General features: G+C 32.5%; 2 protein-coding genes and 1 non-coding gene across 3 annotated transcripts; 1 reads left to right on the top strand and 2 right to left on the bottom strand.

The window, feature by feature from the left end:
- On the bottom strand, nucleotides 435-1011 carry LOC109343049 (1-Cys peroxiredoxin-like). The gene is made up of 2 exons (XM_019581166.1): nucleotides 822-1011; nucleotides 435-706 (listed from the first exon to the last, which is right to left on the bottom strand). Exons 1-2 carry the CDS (start codon nucleotides 937-939, stop codon nucleotides 450-452), a joined length of 375 nt encoding a protein of 124 aa, XP_019436711.1. The 5' UTR covers nucleotides 940-1011; the 3' UTR covers nucleotides 435-449.
- LOC109359811 (UDP-D-xylose:L-fucose alpha-1,3-D-xylosyltransferase MGP4-like) lies at nucleotides 15007-20461 on the top strand. The gene is made up of 4 exons (XM_019604509.1): nucleotides 15007-15768; nucleotides 16949-17110; nucleotides 18073-18288; nucleotides 19899-20461. The coding sequence occupies exons 1-4, from the start codon at nucleotides 15271-15273 to the stop codon at nucleotides 20106-20108; spliced, it is 1086 nt and encodes a 361-aa protein (XP_019460054.1). The 5' UTR covers nucleotides 15007-15270; the 3' UTR covers nucleotides 20109-20461.
- Nucleotides 20709-20780, bottom strand: TRNAG-UCC. The gene has a single exon. It is a non-coding gene; the product is annotated as a tRNA-Gly (tRNA).

Genomic DNA, 23532 nt, shown 5'->3' with positions numbered 1-23532 from the left:
GTATAGTATGATTATTGTATAGTATGATTATTGTATAGTATGATTATTGTATAGTATGATTATTGTATAGTATGATTATTGTATAGTATGATTATTGTATAGTATGATTATTGTATAGTATGATTATTGTATAGTATGATTATTGTATAGTATGATTATTGTATAGTATGATTATTGTATAGTATGATTATTGTATAGTATGATTATTGTATAGTATGATTATTGTATAGTATGATTATTGTATAGTATAATTATTGTATAGTATAATTATTGTATCAGTTTTCAATAGTATGGTTATTTAAAATTCTTTATGAATGTTTTATCATCTATCTTAATAGTTTTCATAACAAAGGTACTGTGATTAATGCTTATTAAGTATGTTAATCAATGATGATAACTCATAACTGTACTAAAAAGGTACAAGAAAAAAAAGTGACCTAAAATTATGATCACACAAATTTATATTTATTACACACGTAGAAGTGATTAATGTACTTGAACAACTCACAGTAAGGACCATATAAAAGAACAACAAGAGTGAAATGTGAAAAACTTACAGTGTAAGCTTCAATATCTCTGATCCACTCATTGTGAGACTCCAAGTCATCACAGGACAAACCCAATAGCTTCACACCTCGTTGATAAAACTCTGAACAATACTTTGCCATCTGACCAAGTTCAGTGGTACAAACTGGGGTAAAGTCACCTAACACATGAAAAAAAGAATAATAACAATAATAAGATACTTATTGGCACCAAATTAAATCATCAAAACAAGATGCTGATATAATTAATCTATAAATCTTAATGATGAGAATAACCAGGGTGAGAGAAGAGGATGGTCCAGCTATCATTGCAGAAGTGGTGGAGGTTGATTTTGCCATTAGTGGATTCAACTTCAAGGTTAGGAATTGTGTCTCCCATGGTAAGGCCTGGCATTTTCAATACTAGTTAGAAGATAAAGTACAAAGAGGTGGTTCCTGGTTTTCAAAACTTTAGCTTGTTATGAATGAATTTGAGCTTGTGTTGTGTAAGTTTATAAAGAAAGGTGCACTACTTGCATGAATATAACGTGGCATGAAGAGAAGTTGGCATGTTGGTTGTGACGTTGGTTGCATGGCATTCAGGTCTCACAGATATCGTCCACGTATATATATGAACATTTCACTTTTTGTTTTCACCAAAAAAAAAAAACAGTATGAAACACTTCATACTTTTAGGAATAATTACAATAATTTCGAAAGATTAGGGTTGAAAATCTATTTAATGGATCATCTACTAAAATTTAATGGTTATATGCTCATACACAATTAATTGCTTAGGAAAGTTTAATGGTCATATTCTCATATTAACTAAGGAGAGATTCCCAACATCTCTCAATTTCCATTTTACAATTCTTCATAACATTCCTCTACCTTTATTCTATTTTATTTATTTACTATCCTCTTTTACAAGTGTTCATTTTACATCATATGAAAGAGGAAATTGATTTGAATTTCCCAACAGTTATATCGGAGCTATAGGTTCATGAGGTGAACATAACATGTGTGATCTAGGATGGAAGAAATCCCAATGACATACAAGGGGGTGTAGCATCTTATCCTAAATGGGTGAAAGATAAATCTCAGTGAAAGATAAGAGAGGAGTCCTAGTGACAAACTACAGAAATGTTGTACATCATCCTAAAGGGATGAGAGAGAAATCCTATCGAGAGAATAGAGAGAAATCTTAACGAGAGAGTACAAAGATCTTATACCTCATCCTAGAGGGATGATAGAGAAATCCTAGTGAGTGATTAGAGAAAAATCCTAGTGAGAGACTAGAGATATTGCATTTTATCACCATGAAAATTTATCCTATCACTCCAATAGGGTTGAAGTGACTAGCGGTTAGTAAATCATACTAGGATTCTTGTGTCGAAAGTCTTTCTGACAAGATAGTCAGACAATATGTTTCATTGCTGTCAAGTCAAACCAACAAAAGTACAAGCCAACACCAATGAGTAATAGCCATCCAACTATATTTGCAAGGGAACGGGATCAACTTGGAGAATTTGTTTGATATGTTGATCAAAATAGTTTCAGATGAGAAGCTAACAAACATTTACAAAAAACTCAGATTAATGATAACCCTCAATTAAGTCATGAAAGGAAAGATGATCGGAATCTCTCCTTAATTGATAAGAGAATATGACTACTAAAAATTAATATGTGATCAATTAAATTTGAGCACTTGCTAAACCGACAAATTGGTATAGGAATTACAAACAATATCGCAAACAAATATAGAGAAAGGAGTTTGTCGTATCCACAAGACTTGCAAATTCTAGACTTCAACAAATAAAGTACTATTCTAACTTGTTTTTAGTGGGTTTTTCATTTGGTTTGTATCGACTAAATGTAAATTAACTATGATATAAAAGTGTTAGAGTTTAGATGTTAGATTGATTTTCACTATTCAGTATTCATATACATTAGAGCTGGTCACACAAATAAATTAGGAATGACTCTTACACAATAAGGGGCCTCAAAATCACTAAAAGTTAATGTCTTAGTCATTTAGTAACTTTTGCAATAAAGCTATATGTCTAGTAAATTTACACACAAGATTAAGAATTATGACTCATATAATATACATCTATGTCTAGTAGTCTATGTATGTGTAGTTGAGTTAAGTACAACAATCTCAATTCTATTAATCGCCAATGTCTTGGTCATATTAGTGGCTTATTAAACTAGATATATCTCTAACAACTAGATAAACAAGATTAAGCTATATAAGTGTTAAGCATACCTCTATGTTCAGTAGTCTATGTTAACAAATTTGAGAGTTATTCGATGCTCATATGAATCTATGATTTATTTGTGGAGATTTGAATAACCTCCACACAAAAAACCTCCACAAAATATAAAATTTGGTGTAGTGTGTCTAACAATCATATTAACACAGACAAACATGTACCAATTAAGCATAAAACCATGTCTAGCATTACTTTAAAAATATGAGTTTCTCATTTTAGGCTATGGAACCAAAACTTATTCATGAATTCACATCCAAAATCATATAAATAGAACTATCATTCACCAAAAAAACATTAAGCATAACAAAGACAACTCATAAAAATCAATGCATCATCATTAATATAAATCATTTCTAAAAGTATATATCAAATGAATATTATAATCAATCCTAGCAAAGGAGAATCTTAGCTAAACATTTTCGTACAAACTAAGTGAAGAAAGATGAAGAAAAATACAACCCGAAATAAGAGAATTCGAAAACATACTATTTTACACGGAATTAGTATGGAAACTAGAAATCGGATCCTTGTTCAGCTTTTTCGATCGCATTTTATCAATCTGAATTTTGCATGGGCATTAGGCACATGGCGGTACGCTGAGTGGAGCCTCTTTGTTTGGCTTGATTCTTCACCTACCCATGTTGCGCTTGGCGCATCATCTACGCTCAACGCAAATGCGCTTGCCATGGCCCATACGTTGTGCATAGGTGAGATGAATATGGCTTTAGTCAAAATTTTCCTCTTGGCACCAATCTTTGCTCATTTAAGTCCTAAAATGTTATGAAAACTCAATTCATAGGATTAGTGCAATAATTCATCAATTTCCAAGTATGGATGCATAAAGCTAGTATTTAGAATCAAAAGTTGTTAAGTTAGTCTTATGAATTAAGGTAATTTTTACACCTAACAATTATCCCTAACTTAGAACTTTGTTTGTCCCTAACCAAAAATAAAAAACTAAGGTCTAAATCATGCAACATATTTTCAGAACATTTATAGTTTCCCAAAAGATAGCCTTGTCAAGATAATATCAATTTTCATCACGTATTAGCCTTCATTTGGTTGGGTAGAGAAAGGGATGAAATAAGTAGATGGAAGAGAACTTGAGGAGAAATTGGACTTTTCTCTCATTCGGTTGAGAAGAGAGAAAGAGTGGAGAGAATAAAAATATGTGGGACCCATAAAATATCCTTTTTCACCAAAGGTGGGAAGAAAGTAGAATGGAAAGATATTGATGGTGTGAAATAACAAGTATTCCCTTAATAACTCTCCTTTATTAATACTTTCCATTTATTGTTTTAAGTGTATTTTTGTCTTTTCAAATATAACATATTTCTCTCCTCTTACTTTTCATTCAACCAAAGAAGAGAGATAGAGAAGATAATATTTATTTCTTTTCTATTTCCTCTTCATTTCACTCATACCAAACAATATCAAAATCTACTCATTTTTTCATATTTTTCCTTCTCTTTATTATCTCTTTCACATCTTTCTATCTTCTCACGTACTTCTCTCAACCAAATAAAGCTAAACTATTAGAACCAAGACTAAGAGTGATGATTTCCAAAAAGTATGATACTTGGAATTGTAAGTATAAGATGACAAACTAAGATGGGGTGAATTAGTTTTCTTCACAAAGTGAAACTTTTTCGCAACTTCATGATTATAGAGTATTACTCAGCGGAATATGTTGCAAAATAATAATAGTACAAAACTTATGAAAGTAAAGAGTAAGGAGAAGAGAGAAAGTACACATGGAATATTATACCGGTTTACCTTCTTGTCTATCGAAAGCTACATTCAGTATTCTAGCAGCACAAGAGATTTTTCACTAAAATTTTGAGTTGCAATTACAATTCTCACCCCGAGATTACAAGTACATCACACACTCACATATATCTCACTACTTAGAAAAGACCACTTCCATGCAAACATTCTTCTCCTTTTCACTACACCATATGGTGAAAATTTTATACACATGGAATGAAGAATTTTTATAGGGCAATGATTGCCTTACAAGATATAACAATGTTATAACCTGCAAACCTAAGAATCTTTCTATATAAGAAGTATACAGTACTCTTAGTGTTTTAAGTATGAAAACTCAAAGAAAACACTTGGATGCAACTTCAGAAAAATATGAAAGTTAAAACTCAAGTTGCAAGAACAAAGTGTAGAAAATGATTGAAAGGTTGTATGAAAGTTGTATGTTCAAATCTGTAAAAGTTATATACAAATTTGGGTATTCCAAGTCCTTTAAATAAGCTCTCAATCAGCCATTATACTCCATGACAAAGGTACAAGATGTTTAGAAACCCATTTGTTTTGGATGAAAGTTGTTTAGTTTGGATTTGAAAATCTAGTGTAACAAATCTGTGTAATCGATTACATTAAGCAGTAACCGATTATCCAAACTTTCTGTCCAACTGAGTAATCGATTACTCTTTGTCATTTTTGTTGGTTGACTCATTACTCAGATTGGATAGTCTATTACTCGGTCCCAATAACTTGTTATTCACTGTCGCACAGTTCAAGTAACATATTACTCAAATCCAGTAACCTATTACTCAGGACAAGTAACACGTTATTTAGCATATTGAAAATCAATTTATTTTTTACTATAAGTTTCCAATTGATTTCAAAAATGTTTTCCCACTTTGAGCATTGCGACTAAGTATGTAAAAGGATTTAAGGATATAAGTACCTAAATAGACTTATAAAATCTTGTTCTTGAAGCTTGATCTTATGTGCCTTCAAGGTCATCTTCCTTTTGCTTCTTTTTGGTGATCTTAGTGTCTTCATCACAACCGTACCAAGTTCACGAGCTAAATCTTATTCGCAAGAACTACTTTATGCAAACAAAATGTTGTGTGATAGTAAAATGTTTCTATCATGGACTCCATTGTCAATTGACTAAGAAAAGCAACAGTGATGAAATATATCAATCAAATCAAAGTGTAAAGTGTTTCTCTCAATTTTTGGACAAAGATAGCATGGAATAAAATTTGGTACTTGTCTCATACAATTTAATAGTAAAAGTTCAACATAGATCACTAAGATCTTTCTTATGGTTAAAATGTGGTCGACCTTCAAGGAATATGGTTTTTTCCAGTAATAAAAGTCCTAGACACATCTACTAATTTATACATCCCAAATGTATCACTATCAACTTCTTTTGTACTCATATACCATATTACACCCTTTTTGCTTTTATGACACACTAACATTCATCATTTGTTTTCCTCTTTTTTTGAGATTTTCTTTTTGGAACTTGATGGCTACACAAATTTTTCTATTATTTCTTTCATTCCACTTTTTCTCATAATTTTACCTCTCCCCAACTTAATAATAACCATATTATGCAACCAAACTCTCTTATCCTACAAGAATAGGGAATTGTTAATTATTTTCTATTTTCGATTCCAAGGTTATAAAAGGAACATATAAGACTTAAACGGACTAACAATAGATAAATCATTTTTGGGTTAGCTTATTTGGCCAAGTGGTATGTTTTTTAAGAAAAAATTGCCTTGTTCCTTTCCATATATCACAATCACTTAAAAAAGTAGAGACTCAAACAAATTTAATAATACTAACCAAGTACAAATTCATCATGTTCAGTGTGAATCACTCACTTTCACTCAAGCTCATACATTCATGCCTTTTCTTAATATCAGTCAACTTCAAGTAGTATTTACACACAACTCAGTTATTCACAACAAGCACTTGCACAGTTTAGCAATATAACCATAAACAGTCCAAAAATTCATAGATTATTGTCTTATTCATTTTAATGTCAAGTTATACTAAAAGATAAATAGACAAAGGCTAAAATTAGTTTACTCAAATAGGGACATGTTGCACAATTCAGGAAAACACTAATTTCATTAATTCATAATTATGATTACAAGGCAAAATTTTAAAAACAAATAGGGAAAATCACATTCAACAAAAGAAAAATAAAGCACAACAAGCAGTAGGGCTATTTGCTCAAGTCCCAAATGATGTCATTCATGTTTGAGGTGTTCCCATCCTGCTTCTGGTTAGACCCCTCCCCGTCCGGGTAAGTTGGCTTGTCCTTAGGCCGAACTACATGAGTTGTGTACCCAACTGGGCTTGCTCAATTGAAGCTTCCAGCAAAGAGTGAGCCCTTTAGGTTCATAGATGTGGCAAACTGGCCCAACAACCCATACACCATCTCAATTTTGTGTTGTTTGGATGTGCAATACTAGTTCATAAGCTCATCATTGAGCAGGCTAAGAGCACAAAATTGTCAGACACCTTATGAAGAAGTTAGGATGTCGAAGAGACACGAGGATCTTGGAGCAGAACTATGAGTTTCGGCCTACTTATCCAAATAGTACTATTGGATGTAAGCGATATCTCTTGGTTCCTTCAGAGTCTTGATAGGAGGCACGTCAATGTTGTCATGATAAGCTCCAAATATACCTTAATTGCAAATATTTTTTATGGCACTTATCTTGACTAATCATGCTTAAAGTCCAACTTATTACACATTTTTTGAATAAAATATATATAGAGTTAAAGTATTATTTAACTACACCTTTTTTCATGTTTCTCTGAATTTTACATGAATAAGGTATCGGAAATTAAATAAATAATGAAAACGAGCCAAACACCAAGTCAAAAGAAGCAAAAGTCAAGAATGACCAAAAACAAGTCACACCCATTGAGCGTGGTCTTTTGAGTGCATTGGTGACTAAGCAGTTTTGGCTTTGAGGGGAGGAAATCCTCCCATGAAGGAACCTCAGCTGGGCGGTTTCAAACACCAGATGAGCAACTTGGAGGCTCAAAACTAGGCCAGTCTAGGCGTGAGGTCATGCTTGGTACAAGCCAAAGTAGCCAACCATGAGGTGTCGACATACATGTGAAGCTAAGGGTCTAGGCTAGGTGTGTGAGTAGATTGTAGCCCACATTAGGCTGAGGATGTAGACTTGGCAGTAAGGCATAGGCTCAGTCGGTCATAAGTTGGACACCAACTTGAGCAACTCGAACGAAACCCCACCAAGTGGGCTAAGTGATGTGTTAGGCCACCAAGGAGTACGATGGGTGGTCATGGCCAAACTCTATATAAAGGACCTTTCACCCTTAGCAATTAATCCATCAATTCAGTATCATTCAATCCATTCATCATTCAGTTTACATTCTTTCTTAGGTACTTTATTTTCCTTAGAATTCAGTAAGAATAGAAGTGAGAATTAGAAGTTTTTTCTTAAATCAACACTTGGAGCAAAAAGAATCCATGCTTGAATAGTTTATCCTCACAGTTTGGAGTATGGTGTAACATTATTTAACTTTATGTATCTATTCTGATTTATTAATGTAAGTTATATGCTATAATTTTATTGATCCAATCCATCTACTCCTAATACGTTTTTTAGATTAATCACCTAAAATATGATTTTAAGATCCAAAGTCTTTTTGTTGAAGTTTCATCAAATGATCTAAGGCCTAGACCTATGACTAGATCATTTGTCATATCAAATATATGGAATAAACAACTTGCTTTTAAGGCTATCAAGCCTTGAAGAATCTGAAATGAGATGTGACAGACTCATTTCATTGCATGCAAATCAATGAGGGTAGTGTTTTAAACAAGGATTGAAAAATCATCTTTGTTGTCTATGCTTGGGGAGGATAGTTAAGAACTGATGTAAGCATATAAAAATAACTTGCATAATCAAAACATTTTGATATTGAAATGTTACAAGAATTTTACTCTCATTTTTCAAACACCATTCTTATCTTGAATTGTAAATAGTTAGTTTTTTCTTGCACACCACTTTACTTGTACATAGCATAACCATCCAAAATATATATTTTTCATTGTTATTGATCTAAAACTAAAGTATGATTCACATTTCTATTGCGGTTCCTTGTGTGATTGACATAGCCCTATATTATAATACAATTGAATCTTGAAAGAGATTTTAAAGTAAATATGTAAATGATATATCCTTGTACATAAAATAAATTCTTTTTTTGAAAAGGAAACCACAATTAACTTTCAAATCCATAGCTCAAATCCAGTTTCTATAAAATGGTGTTGTTGTCGAGGAATAGTATCTATAGAAATACATGCTTAAGTTTTTAATCATTAATAAGTGTAAATATATATTTTCTTGTGAATGATTTTTGGTTTTGTATAGGACTTTTGTAAATACATTTTTTATTTATACTATTTATTTTCATCTGTTTATTTGTTATAACTTGATCTATTTTTTTGTTTGATCCTGAACTTGATTTTTTATAGAAGAAACAAGAGCTAATCAAAGAGAAAGCCCAAGCTTACCAAGAAAAGGAGTGAATAGGTTGAATCTTCCTCAACCCCCTCAAAATCAAAATCAACGGCACAATCAAATAATGTTGGATCTAAGGCCGAGACTCAACCACATGAGGCCACAAGAGGATTTGTGAATTTCGGTCCAAGGAAATTGATTCAGATTGGAAGGCCATATAGGACTCAAAGGCCACCTGAGACGAAAATAGGATTGTTACAACTTATGTATGTTAACCCTTTTGCAGGGTTAGACCATGTAGATCCATACAACTATCTTACCATGTTCTATGAATTAGTGGGAACTATGGGGATAGTTGAAGTAGAGGAAGAAACCATCTTCCTAAAGCTTTTTCCTTTGACTCTGATAGGTAAAACCAAGGATAGTTTCTAGATCTTCTAGAACATGTCTAGGCTGATTGGAACTAAGTGGAAGAAAAATTCATGACCAAATACTTTCCCAAGGTAAATTTATGGACTTAAAGACTGCAATTTCTACCTTCACTCAATCTGTGGGTGAAAGTCTTTGCGAAGCCAGGGACATATTTAAATCTATGCTCAGGAAGTGCTTGAATCACTAATTTGATGCTCAGACCCAAATCCACATTTTCATTAATAGTCTACAACAACAACATCAATGAATCTTGTATGCAACAGTCGGGGGATAATTGAATTGAGGTTATTGAGATAATTGAGTTCATGGTTCAAAATGACCAGAAGGGTCAATACTAGAGAGGTGAACCAAGGATTGGTGGAATGCTAGAGCTAGGTTCAAAGGATGTTATGCTAGCATAGAACAAACCGATTCAACAACAAATATATGACGTAAAACAAAAATTAATTGATTTACCTAAACAACTGAAAGAAATGTAGGATTACTTTCGAAAGAAACAGATGTATCGATGTGATGAAAGTGTTGAACACCATCAAATGAGCCATTGTCAGTCTAGGGAAGAAGAAGTCCAATATGTAAACAATCCCCAACGCAGAGATATCAAAATAATTACGCTGGGGGTAATCAATTTCAAAACAACTAGGTCAGAAGGACTTGTATAATATGGATGGATTTGAATGTCAGGAGGATTGTTTTTTCTCATGTGTGGCTAAAAGGTTGGTTGTGGTAACAAAACTTTATTTTCAAAGGATGTGTGGTGGGGTCTGAATCCTTTAAGGACCTTTTCCACATACTTAGGTTATATCCATGGATAAGGGTAAGCTAATTCAAAATTGTGGCTATTGGTTTAGAGGTCATTAGCTTTGGAATTTGGTATGATGTTGCTCTTATGGAGAATAAACTTGGTGCTTGGCGATGGGTAGTGGATGACTGTGGAGTTTTTCACTAAGTCTTCTAATCTGTGGTTGATTACAAATAATATTAGAAGTATGGTGCAATTTTATAATGATGTTTCTATTTTATTTAGAGAAATTACCCATTTCAATTCCCGAAGTTTTTTGACGTTATCAAGCTAGTCCTTAAAAAAATTAAATTACCACTTTCGTCCACAACTTTTGCAACTTAGAACCATTTTAATCCTTCCATCTTCACCCATCTACTAAATTAACAAAGTTGATCACATGACACATTAAGTTTTAATATGGCCACACATGTACAATCCCTACTAGAATGTTGTACATGTTATCAATACAACATTGTTCCATTAACTTCTTCCAGAATTTTTAAAATGAAATGAAATTGTTATGTTTAATTTTAAAAAAAATACAAAACAACACCATTTAAGAATGTAGTAAAGGAGTATAATGTTTTCCTTGGAAGAAAAATCAAGTGGGAGAAGAATGACTAAAAGAGGGCAACATTAGTGTGTGTGAATGTTGATTGTGCTTAGCTAACATACTACACATGGGACAATAAGTTGAATACGTACCAACTGAAAGGATGCTAACAAGAAATAATGAAAATATTTGATATCTTTAATTTTGTTGAAGTCTTTTTTGATGCAATTATTAATAGATACACATGGCATGTTTGTTGAACTCTTTTATTTTGATGGAAACATTATATTGGATATAATATGATGCATGTAATGGACACAATATTTAGTTTATATATGATACATCATATAGGTTTTACTTACATCATTAAGGTCATTGGCCATGACAAACTTAAAACTTCATTGATAATCACTTTTGAATACACAAACATGACTCCCACCAACTATTCTTAAACAACAACATATTCAAACATTATTCACGTCAAAATACACATCCATATAACACTAACAGTAAATAAAACACAAAATACAACAACTACAACCATAATTTTTTTTTGTACCATTTGACATGTTCTTTTATTATAATTTGAATTTCTTTCATATTAGCTTACAACTTATCAATGTCCATTGCATTGTCCATCACATGTTCTTCTTTAGTGTTTGAAATCTTTCCCAATCTTCAACCTAAATAAAAAATTCGCACAATATTTATTTCTATCTTACAAAACAATCAAAATATCAAAAACAATGATTACTAAAAACAGGAAAGCAATGAACAATGAAATATTGACAATCATATAACTTTTTTTTTCTTTAGAGTTTTGATGTATATATAATGACAATCCTTTTTTAATGACACATTGGAGAAGGAAACCTTCTATACTACAACCTATTAGTCACATTAAAGTTGCAATACGTGCTCACATCAGGACTGTTGTTCATATTCACATTATGGTTGCTATATGTACTCACATAGCCATAATTTTTCATTGATTCTAGCATAGATTTAATCACTCAATCATAAAACCGAGTTAGATATTTGTGGTATGGAATTGGGGGAAAACAATGAATAAAGATGATGATTATTTCTCTAAGTTTGAAGACAATATAAAATATCGTAATTACGTGTCATGTTATCAACTCTATTAATGTTAAAAGACAGGTGAATACGGAAGAACTAACATAGTTTTACATTGTAAAAATTGGGGACCAAAATGGTAATTTATTTTTTTGTGAATTAATTTGATAACGTCGAAAAACTTGAGGGACTGAAATGAGTAATTATTTTTTTATTTAAGTATTTGTAGAAGGTTAAAGCTCCAACTAAGTTGCTTTCTTTTAATTGGAAGCTTTTTTAATATATTGCCAATAAAAGATATCTTGGTAATTTGTTGTGTTCTTTCTGTGACTAAATGGGTGAAAGTGTTGATTATTTATTCTTTGACTGCCCACGGTCAACGAGCATTTGGAACTATGAGGCAACTTGGATAGGTGCTACGTCCTCAGTAGAGAACTTCATGAACTTCATGCTTCATTTTGAAAATAAAAAGACAACACATTACACATGTATGGGATAATGATTTGGGTTAAAGTTACATGGTCTTTGGTATGGTGGATGCTACAGGCTTGATTAAGATTCGTGCTTGGCCTTGGTTTATTTTTATATGGGTTTTGAGATGTCTTTTGCAATTGAGTGTAAAATGTGTGCAATAATGTAAAGATTTATACATAGTGAGTGCATCATTCATCATTCACTTGCATTACTTTTATTTAAAACCCAATAATAATTAAAAATTAATGGTGGATAATTCAATGACAGTGTAAAAAGTCTTTACACTATTGGTATATATATATATATTTCTCTTTGCAATTTGGTGTTTGAATCCATTTATTTGAATTATGTGTTTCAATTGATCTTTTTATTGGGTTGGATATCCCTAGTACCCTCTTATATTACATTTTGTATTATAAAAGAATGTCATACACATAAGTATTCCTTAAAATCAAGGATAGTTTAAACAAATATTTCATGATCAGATGCCATATGTATATGTAAACGGATATGGGCAGACATGGCTAGACTTGTTTTATACACAATAAATTTTACTTGTAATCGCTCGGATACTCGCTTGCGGGTTTCAGCAGGTACCTACAGATACAACTGTACCAATGAGTTGTATATAAGATACTTGTCACTTGTTAGCCGTAAAAAAGATAACGAAAGCAACATTGTTTCAACAAAGTGTGCAACCAATACTACCAAATTAAATTATACAAATTTAAAAATTCATATTTAAAAAAATACTAATATAGTTTAAGTTAATTTCACATTTAACGAGTACTCATAAGTATGAGTACCACTATAATTGTGTCTGTGCGTATCTATTACATGTAGTTTGAAAAATTTGTTTTTAAAACCTGTAACTACCCATTTGTAACTCATACCCGTACCATGTGATTTTACGAGCACATATTTATGTGTCTGATTTTTTGTCATCCCTAATATATGCAGATAAACTTTTAACTAAAAATAATTGAAAAAAGTATGTATGTTTTGATATTGTAATATTTTTTATATTTAATTATTATTAACTCTGGAAATATATAAATAATTGAATGACAACCTTAAAAATATTTTACATTAACATGAACTAACGTGTCGATTGGCAATGCGTGCCTATCGACCCACATTTTTTTTTCCTGATATGTTACATAGAGACTCATTAGAGACCAAAGATGTAAGAAGATTAATCAAATATAGAATTGAAGAAGAAAAGATAAAAATAAAAAAATGTGTTGAAAAATAATATATATTAGGAAAAAGAATAAAAGTAATATTTAGAAGTTTATGATGATTATGCCATGGTAATTATTTGTATTTTTGGCTTTATATATAGTATAGATAGAAAGTATAGAATATAGAATATAATGTTAAGATAGTTATTTTTAGTTTTGGCTTTATATTCGTGTCTGTCGACCCACATTTTTACTTTTTGATATCAAAGATTTAAGTTTTATATATTTTATTTTGGTGAATCAGAATACTTTTTTTATTAAATGTACTTTATATTGTAATTTTTATTTGGTGCACTTTATATCAGTGTTGTCAAAATCGTACCGGTTATCAAACTAGTCAAGGTACTAGTATAGTGGTACAATGGTTCAAACGGTGGTTCAGTAATTAAATCGCATGCCGGTTAAACCGGACATACCTGCTTATATATATATATATATAAACCTATAACAATTTTTTTCCAAATAGGTAGTTACTCAAATTTATATTCCATATTCATAATCTATTCAAAATTCACATAAAAAATAATTTAAGTCTTTAACAAGTTCAAAGTCTAAATTACAAAACGTATATCATTTCAAAAGTATCACTTAACAACCGCAAAATATAAATAAATGACACAAGTTCACAACTCACTCTACCAAACAAATAAATTTGGAGTTTTAACATTTAACATTAAAGAGTCAAAGTTGTCACTGAGATTACACAGCGAATATTAGAAATCAAAAGATGTAATCTAAGTATACCTTGGAAGCATGTGCCTTGAAGTGTTGAAGAAAAGTCAGAAAGATAGGTCACCTTGTAATGAGTTTTTAAGTTTTTGCTTTTTTTTTAAAAAAAGTGTATAAACCGACCGATTTAGTCAAATACGGTTTGGTTCACCGATTTTGACCAGTTTTTACCGGTTTTTGACCGGTTTTGATACTTGGTCGGTTCAACATCTGTATCGTACCGGTTAGGGGTCCGGTTCATCGGTTTTCCGGTCAAACCAGCCGGTATGGTACGGTTTTTACATCATTGCTTTATATTATATTTCTTTATCTTTATTTTCATTGTCAAAAGATGATTAATATGTTGGTGGTGGTTATATATGATGATATTTCTTTATAGAAATTAAAAAGGGTTAAGTGTAAAATAGGAAAGAGAAAATTATACATGGTAATAGTTATTGTAGAAGAATATAAAAAAACTGAAATATGATTATATGGTTTTTGTTGTGAAAATAAAAATATGTGAATGACAAAATAGAGAAGTACAAATTATAGCATGATATGTGGTTATTTTTTGTTTTTAGTTTATTAAGTAATATAAAAGTATATATTACTTTCAAATTTTTTGATTTAGGTGAGAATACAAAATATGGTTTGGAAGCATGAGGTGAGATGGTAAATGCATTGTTCATATTTGTACCCCAAAAAATCAATTGTTCATATCAACTGGATCGAGCTTTATTACTGGAAAACTATTCTCCAAGCCTTCTACATTACTCACTCCCATGAATCTATAATACTCTATGCATTCATTTCATTGATCAGATCTCAAATCACAAATCTCAAACCCACCTTAATCTCCCACACCAACAAAAATCCAAATCCCACATCAGTTTCAATCTTTACCTTTTCCCACAACTCAATTCCTTCATTCATCAATGTCACACGTTCTCCACCAAAGACCTCTCCAAAACCCATTTTCTAACCCCTTCTCTTTCTCACCACCTTCTTCCACAAATCCCAAAAGACCCATTTCCCTTTTTACCCCTACAACCCTCCTCGCCCTTTTACTCTTCATGATTGTAGTGGGTTTCTTATGCCCTTGGGTAGGACTTATGCCCCAAAACATGATTTTTTCCTCTGTTTCAAAACCTTATTCTGTTGTTTCTTCCAAGTGGGGTCACTATACATTGGACAAAGCATTGAACTTTGTGGCCAAAAATGGGACTGTGATTGTTTGTATTGTGAGCCAGCCTTACTTGCCCTTTTTGAATAACTGGTTGATTAGTGTTACTAGGCAGAAGAGACAGGATATTGTTCTTGTTATAGCTGAGGATTATGTTTCTTTGGATAAGGTTAATGAGCATTGGCCTGGCCATGCTGTACTTATTCCTCCTGTGCTTGATGCTGAAAATGCTCATAAGTTTGGTTCTAAGGTTTGTAAGTTATGTCTTTTTGTTGCATTTGGGTAGTTATGTTTTATCAATGATAACGGTTTGTAACTAAATTTAATCTGCTTTGCCAGTTATAAGATTTTGACTTTATTAATTATATGATCTGATCCATGATTTAAAATTCGGTTGCAATTGCGGTTAAGTTGCGTCTATTGCAATTGTGGGAAAATGTGACCGATGCTGTTGTATTTGTGGTTTTGATGCCATTGTAGAGACTCCCAAAACCGCACTGTGGTTGCGTAATGCAATTTAAAAAACTGGATCCGATCTAAAAAGCACCAACAGTACTTCATTGTGGTTGCCATGTTGGTTCTGGTATCTGATACTTCTCAGATCATGGTTTTTAATTGGGGCTGCAGTCATTTCCACTGCGGACATCAAGTTGCTGATTGTGGCATGAAATTTTTGTGTGGCTAAGATTTGTTTTTGAATCTCTTTTGGTATGTTGTAGCTTGATTTAGCTGAATTCAGATGCAATGTGGTTCGATATGGCTGAGTCTCTGCTTTGTTGTGGTACTTTATGTAACTTGCAATCACAATGCAATTCGGGGGTGATGCAATTGGGGCATAACCACAACCATAACATTGCAGCTCCGCAATTTATAGTCTTTGTTTGGTAAACTCATGTCTTTTTAAGTGAGATACCCCAATAGTTAGATAAACACTAGTATCTTATTGTATCTGTAAAAACTATTGCTAACATATTAAACATTGATGTTTCTATTCTAAGTTTGGTTGTGATATTTTAGCCATGCCATGTCTTTATGATGTATAGGAATTAGGACTTACCGTATTTGTGTATCAGTGTCGTGTCATATCCCTTTTCAATTGTATCTATATCTATGCTTCCTATTTTCTGTCTCATAAATGTTCTTCCATGATCTGGTGATTTGAATTAACGTTACTTTCTTAGATGCCTCTTGGAAATGCAAAGACGTGTCTGTTATTCGAGGTGGTAGTTGAAGGCTATGTCTGTTGTGGTATAATGGTATTATTTGTTGGATCCATTTCTTTTGTATTGGGTTCTGATTTTCATGGTTATATCTGCGGTAGATGGCAGTATTAATTATTGGATCCATTTCAATCCTATTGGGTGCTGATTTTCATTGTTATGTCAGCGGTGATATTAATTATAGGATCCATTGTTTGTTTCACCATATAGGGTTTCTTCAACTTTACAGCCAGGAGGCCGAGCCATCTGCTGAAGATTTTGGATCTTGGATATAATGTAATGTACAACGATGTTGATATGGTTTGGTTGGCTGATCCACTTGCTAAATTGGAAGGGAATCATGATGTGTACTTCACAGATGATATGACTGCTGTAAGTTTTCCCATGTAATTTCATTTCTTTGTGTGCTTCCAGGCAACTTTTATATCGTAATAATTCCGATTTACTTCAATTTTGGGAATTTGTGGTCTAGGATTATACTTTTAGTGTGTGCTCAATAGCCATGGTTAGTGTCGCCTATATTGGTTTGAGAGTTTTCTTAAAAATTGAATGCTTTTACTGTTTTACATAGTTTTAGCATTTGTAGTTTAATGATATGTAAGCAGCCTATCTGTTTTAGTATCTTATAATTTTGTCAGACAAACGGCAAACGAAATCTTATTGAAATCTGGTTTAAAATGAGTATTACTTTGACTAGATATTGTTCTACATACACTTGAAATTCCAAATAAATTTAACTTATTATTTATGCAGGTCAATAATTCCATAATGTTAGTCATAAAGAAGATAAAAGTAAAAATGTTATCTTGTGTAATAACTTTTGAACTATAGGCTTTGACTGCTCTTGCTTTATCCTCCTTTTACATTTACTTATGATTAGCACATGAATGTCGTGATAATGTTTGTGGCGGTTAAAATCCAAACTTTATTTTTCAGTAGCCTGTATCCTGATTCAACTCCATTTTGTGCATCTACGAATCAAATATATGCAGAGGAAACATGTTAAGATCCAAGACAAAACATTACTCGAAATAGGCATGTAGAAGTTCAGTTGATATAGATCTCATACTTGTCTGCCTCTTTCTAAGATTTTCTCACCCATTAGAGATTATTAAAGATAATTAAAAATGCGTTTGAACTTTGAACAATGTTAATGAGATTCTGTTTTGATCTACCCTGAGACATTCTGTCATGCCGGTTGCTGATGTGTCCTAAGTTGCGCCCACACGATTCTTTTAAATTTTCCCGTCTGAATATATGTGTGCTCATGTGTAATTCTGTTTTCATTCTTGTATTATTAACTTTTTTCATTTTTTATTTTTTTGTAAGATCAGATCAAACCATTGAACCATTCTCATGATTTACCACCACCGGGAAAAAAGGGCCGCCCTTACATATGTAGTTGCATGATTTTCCTTCGCCATACTGATGGAGCAAAGCTAGTGTTGAAAAAGTGGCTTGAGGAACTTCAGCTTCAGCCATGGTCTAGAGCCAAGAAATCCAATGATCAGCCTGCTTTTAACTGGGCTCTAATGAAGACTACTAAAGAGGTTTGTTACATTTGCCTTATTTTCCTCCCAGTTTGTATAACTTTCGTAAACTAATTATACTAATTTATCAGGTGAGCCTATTTGTACTAAGATTTTCTGTAATGTTTTTCACTGCCAATTATGATATGTTGTTTTGGATGAACCGATGAAGTGCGGTAGTGCATGCCACGTTAGCGTGATATTAACTAGCGTATTTTGCTTCTGAACAAGTAGCACATGACATGCTAGTTTAGGCTTCAGTATAACTCCTATGTTCATTACTTGACAATTTAACTGGTATTAACTATTAAGTATATGGTAGTTCTACCTGTATCCACGTTTACACACCCACTAAATCTTTTGAACAAGCTGTCCGAAAGGTAATTTAATACATTTGTACAGTTTGTCTGAAATGGTGTCACCCAAAAGGGTGGGCACAGGAAGAATTTCCTTTTAAGTATATATTTTATTGCTTATCCAAGTATTCTTTCTATCCATGACAATAGTTTAAAGTTCCTAAATATTCTCCATACTCCCTGGGTTTAACACTAAAATAAGGGCAGCCGAGTGCACAAGTGTCCATCAATCATCCTTGTGGGTTCTGGATAGGATCAAATGTGCACAGCCGTAACTCTGTAAAAGTCATAGAAAATAATTTTTTTCTATGATGGATTCTTTATGGTTAATTAAAATTGGAAAAGACCTTGCTCTAAATGGTTTTATAAAAGTTTGGTTCTTGGTAGAGTTCATTAGCCCAATAGCATTGATTGATCAATGTTTCCTGCCCCACATAGTAGGCTGAGGCTTGGTTATATTTTTTATTATTATTCTTTGTATTTAATGAGGCAACTTAAGTCCTATCCTGACATTGACTTTGCTTTTTTGTGGTTAATGTCTCATTATCCTTTCTGAGTTGACAATTCTGTCATTTTCCATCGAATTGGATCGATTCTTTAGTCCATTGGTACTACCAAGGGTATCCCTCACCTTATGAGTAAGGAACTAATCCCTTTTGGGATTTGTGGCTGCCCCCCCTCCCAATAAGTGTCACTCCCAGGAATTAAACACTTAAAATTTTGGTATTTCTCGAGATCTAGCGGGGCCTTACACCACTAAACCAATATCCATTGGAATGAACATTATATCTTACTGACAAATTCCTGTCATATTGCGGTTGTGTACCTCTGATGAATCATGTTCAATACAGACTCTGTTAACAAAACATCGGAAAACATGAATTCATCTTTCATAAGTCAACGAAAAGAATCTTTCGTTTTAGGAAGTGAAAACTATTTCCATCAGAAGCAATGAAACTTCTGTCAATACTGGGAGATGGTTTACTGTGATGCATTATGAATAGCAGAACCCAAAATCCTTTTATATGAATGGAATGTTAAAAGTAAAAGGACAAAATCTGTCATTCTGGACCCAAATGTTCTGCTTCAATGTTCTAAGGTTTGCACTAAAAGCTTGATCTCAAGTCTGATATATAACCACTTTTATATCACTGAGTGCATTAGCGACCAAGACTTCAAGAGTGAGAGAATGGTTTTAACTTTGTCCCTAAGAATGTCTGAAATATAGATATATGTTTTTTTCCCTTTTATGATTTTTTCATTGACTTCCTGCAGGTGGATATGTACCTTCTGCCACAGGCTGCTTTCCCTACTGGCGGATTATATTTCAAGAACAAGACATGGGTTAAGGAAACTAAAGGAATGCATGTTATAATCCATAATAACTATATCGTAGGTTTCGAGAAGAAGATAAAGCGATTTCGTGATTATGGCTTCTGGTTGGTAGATGATCATGCAGAGGAGTCTCCTCTAGGCAGATTATGATCTAGATTAAACAAGTTTATCATAATCAACTTTGGTCCAAGCATTTAGATTCAGAACACACTTTCTGCTAATTTGTTCATCCTGCTTGCTCCGTGGATGTTGTCTGAAGACATTTGGTGATTGCTGTCAATGCACGCCAATCACCAAACGATGGGCTGGCAAACTTGATGTCGGTTTTTGAATATATGAAGAAAAACATGCTTGCAAATGGCTGATTTTGTTTCAAGGTCCTAAGAAGAAAAGAGTGGTACATTTCATTTGTTTCTTGGAGTAATACCTTATCGTTGATGTACAATAGTCTAGAAAAAACATGGTTCTATTATAAGCAACATTCAAATAACATATATTAAGTATATTCTTTTCATTTTTCATCCCTTATGTATGCAGAAATACTAATTGGCATTTAAAAAGGAACATATAATATGCATAAAAGTGTTACGACTAAACCTAAATATACAATAGTATAGAAAACAGTAAGCAAATGTATTCTTTTATTCCCTGTGATTAATTGGCAATTTGTTGAGGGAAGAAAGAAAATCTAACGGCAAATTTAAAGTGTTAAAAGGAGCATGTGTACAAATTTATTAACAAAACAGTATATGCGTTTGCCGGGAGTCGAACCCGGGTCTATTGCTTGGAAGGCAATTATCCTAACCGTTGGACTACAAACGCAAGATGTTCAGTATTTACCAATTAAATGTATTACAAATAGTTGTCTATACAAGGTTAACAATAACATGAATATTTTATTTTAGATTATTTGTTTGCTACTGTTATAATGCAAGGAAGAAAAGTGTTCACAAAACAAGTATTTTAATGTGTGATATTAATGTAATGACCTAATGGTGTTCTAAATCATTGTATGATGTTATGAACAAATTATAGTTTGGATTTTAAAATATACTGGTATAGTGGTGGAAGTGATGGGGTGCCACAACAATATAGTGGATTTTAAAAAATAGTTTGCAAGGTGAGGTGATGATGATGGTGACATCCACAATTATAGTGGAGTGATGACGGTAATAGTGTTGACAATTGCAGTGGTTATAATGGTATGGTGGTGGTGACTAGAGTGGTAATAGTGACGGGTAAACGATGATAGGACAAAAATAATGGTTAGAAGTCTAATCGGATTATGTGAGTTGTATGGAGAAAAACACTTGAATCAATCAAAATCATAATGATTTTGATTGATTCTAGTTAGCCAATTATTAGAGGTAAATCCGAACGAACTCGAATACTGATGTTCGTTTGTATGGTGAGTCATCGCCATTGGAAAATGGATCCTCTCCATTACTGGAGGGTCCAGTACCACATAGGATTATGACATGTGGTTTTAAAAAGATTTAAATGGTGTAGATTTCAAAGTATTTTTTAACAAAAATATTATAAATGATGAAATTAAATATGGGCCTCTGATGATTTATCCTTCAGTTTAAAGCTTATACCATTTATATTAGTTTCAACCATTTAATGGACAACTACACCAATTAATGTTGTTGTCTAACACAAAATGATACTCCTTATCAACTTAACATCCCTAACAAGTTTTATGTCTTTTTTTTGGTGTATGATGTGAAAACTGTGAACTTCAATTAAATCAAAATTGAAACTCTTTGTCTATATTTTTTTAACTTATTATTTTTTTTCAATTTTTTTTATACCTCTGTTGGAAGTAAGTGACATTCACTTGTTTAATCAGGACAGATAAAATAAGAACTGTGAAAATTCATCAGGTCACATATTGTTCACAATTGTAACTAGTATGTGCTAAGAAGTGGAATGGTGGAGCAATCATTATTATATTAATAGCTTTAAGATGTATTTCACAAACTTGTATCCATATTAATCAAAAAATAAATATTTAGTAGTACTTTTTCACACATACATCAATGTCAGAAGAAAATCGTAGTTATTTATATTTTCAACAAGATAAAAGTTAAAATAGTTAAATTTCCTAAAAACCAGAATACTTGAATTAACTTAACTCATTAAATATATCATTAATTGTATATAGAAGTTCAGAAACCTGTGTCTAAATTTTAAGAAACCAATCTGTTTTAAAGTTATCTAGTATTCTAGTTCACCTCTCAATAAAAGTTTGAAAGGTCAATTTTTAAGAAATTATTTTCAATTAAAAGTTTTAAACATACTTTTTTTCTTTACCTTAATTCTATTTATTGGTTTAACCATAATGTATATAATAAGGATGGCAAAAAAAGTCACTCATGTAAATAAAATCTGCACGGCACATATCACAAAAGGGTATATGTGATTTTTAGAAACTGATTTTTAAAAACATTCATGTTATATATGGATGGGCATAGGTACTATGGTACTTGCGTCCACCTATACCTATTATTTATGTAATTATATGTGATAGATCTAAAACCCCCAAAGTAGAGTATCCAACATATATGAAAAACTAAAAAAATATGTATCATCATATAAAAAGATAAAAATGTTAATTTCAAAATCACAAAATAAATATATAATACTAGACAACTATTCATTCATGCATATCTCATTTAATTATATAATCTATTTTTCACAAACTTCAAGTTGAAAAGACATAGTTGATGTGACAAGTTAAATCATTGCTAAATTTAGAATAAGATAAACTAATTTGTATCGAACATCTCTTTGACTTTAAACCCAATATAATTCCTTTCATTCAAAATTGCTACGCATATCAATAATGTAAGTCTCCAATTGATTATCAAGTATCACCAAATCAGTTGAACAAAAATCACATGTATGAACTTTGCAAATTCAATCATTTTTGCTATATCAAAACTAGAGAAAAATTTGGTTAGACTTAAATAAGACATACTAATAAACAACACTGGACAATTATCATGGAATTTCTTAAGTTGCATGTTGATGCAATACCCAAAGAGACCAACCTTGATTATGATAGCCTTGAAGGCACAAGTGGCCCTATGACTAGGGCATGAGCAAAAAGGGCTCAAAAGGCCCTTTGACAACGCGTAGGTTGATCCATGATGGTGAGCAAAAGTTAGCCCAAGGGGATGCAAAGATGCTCAATAACATCTTGGTCCATGGTTCTGACCGAGCAAGGATAGACCAGGCCATGCGCATGAGACAGGCCAAGACGCTAAATCTAACCCTGGCATGGGACCAGGTGCATCGGGCACCAAGCTTGACCGAGGCAACTCTGACTGTGGCATATGGTCAGTTGCATTAGGTACCAAGCCTGTGTTGGAGAAGTTACTCTCCATCCGAAATCCATAGAGTGAATGCGGAAGTCCTTATGACCATGGCTTTGTTCCCACAACCTAATGTGTATGCCCATACATACACCCGAATGGAACATCCATGGTTTAGACCGAAGAAACCCCAAATGAGTTCATGGTGAAGATGAAGAACATACCTTGTTGAGCCATTTCCGGGATCTCGAAGG

Source organism: Lupinus angustifolius, chromosome LG01, assembly GCF_001865875.1.
Source record: "Lupinus angustifolius cultivar Tanjil chromosome LG01, LupAngTanjil_v1.0, whole genome shotgun sequence".
In the NCBI taxonomy this organism is placed as follows: Eukaryota; Viridiplantae; Streptophyta; class Magnoliopsida; order Fabales; family Fabaceae; genus Lupinus; species Lupinus angustifolius.
This window is presented reverse-complemented; position numbering and strand designations above follow the sequence as displayed.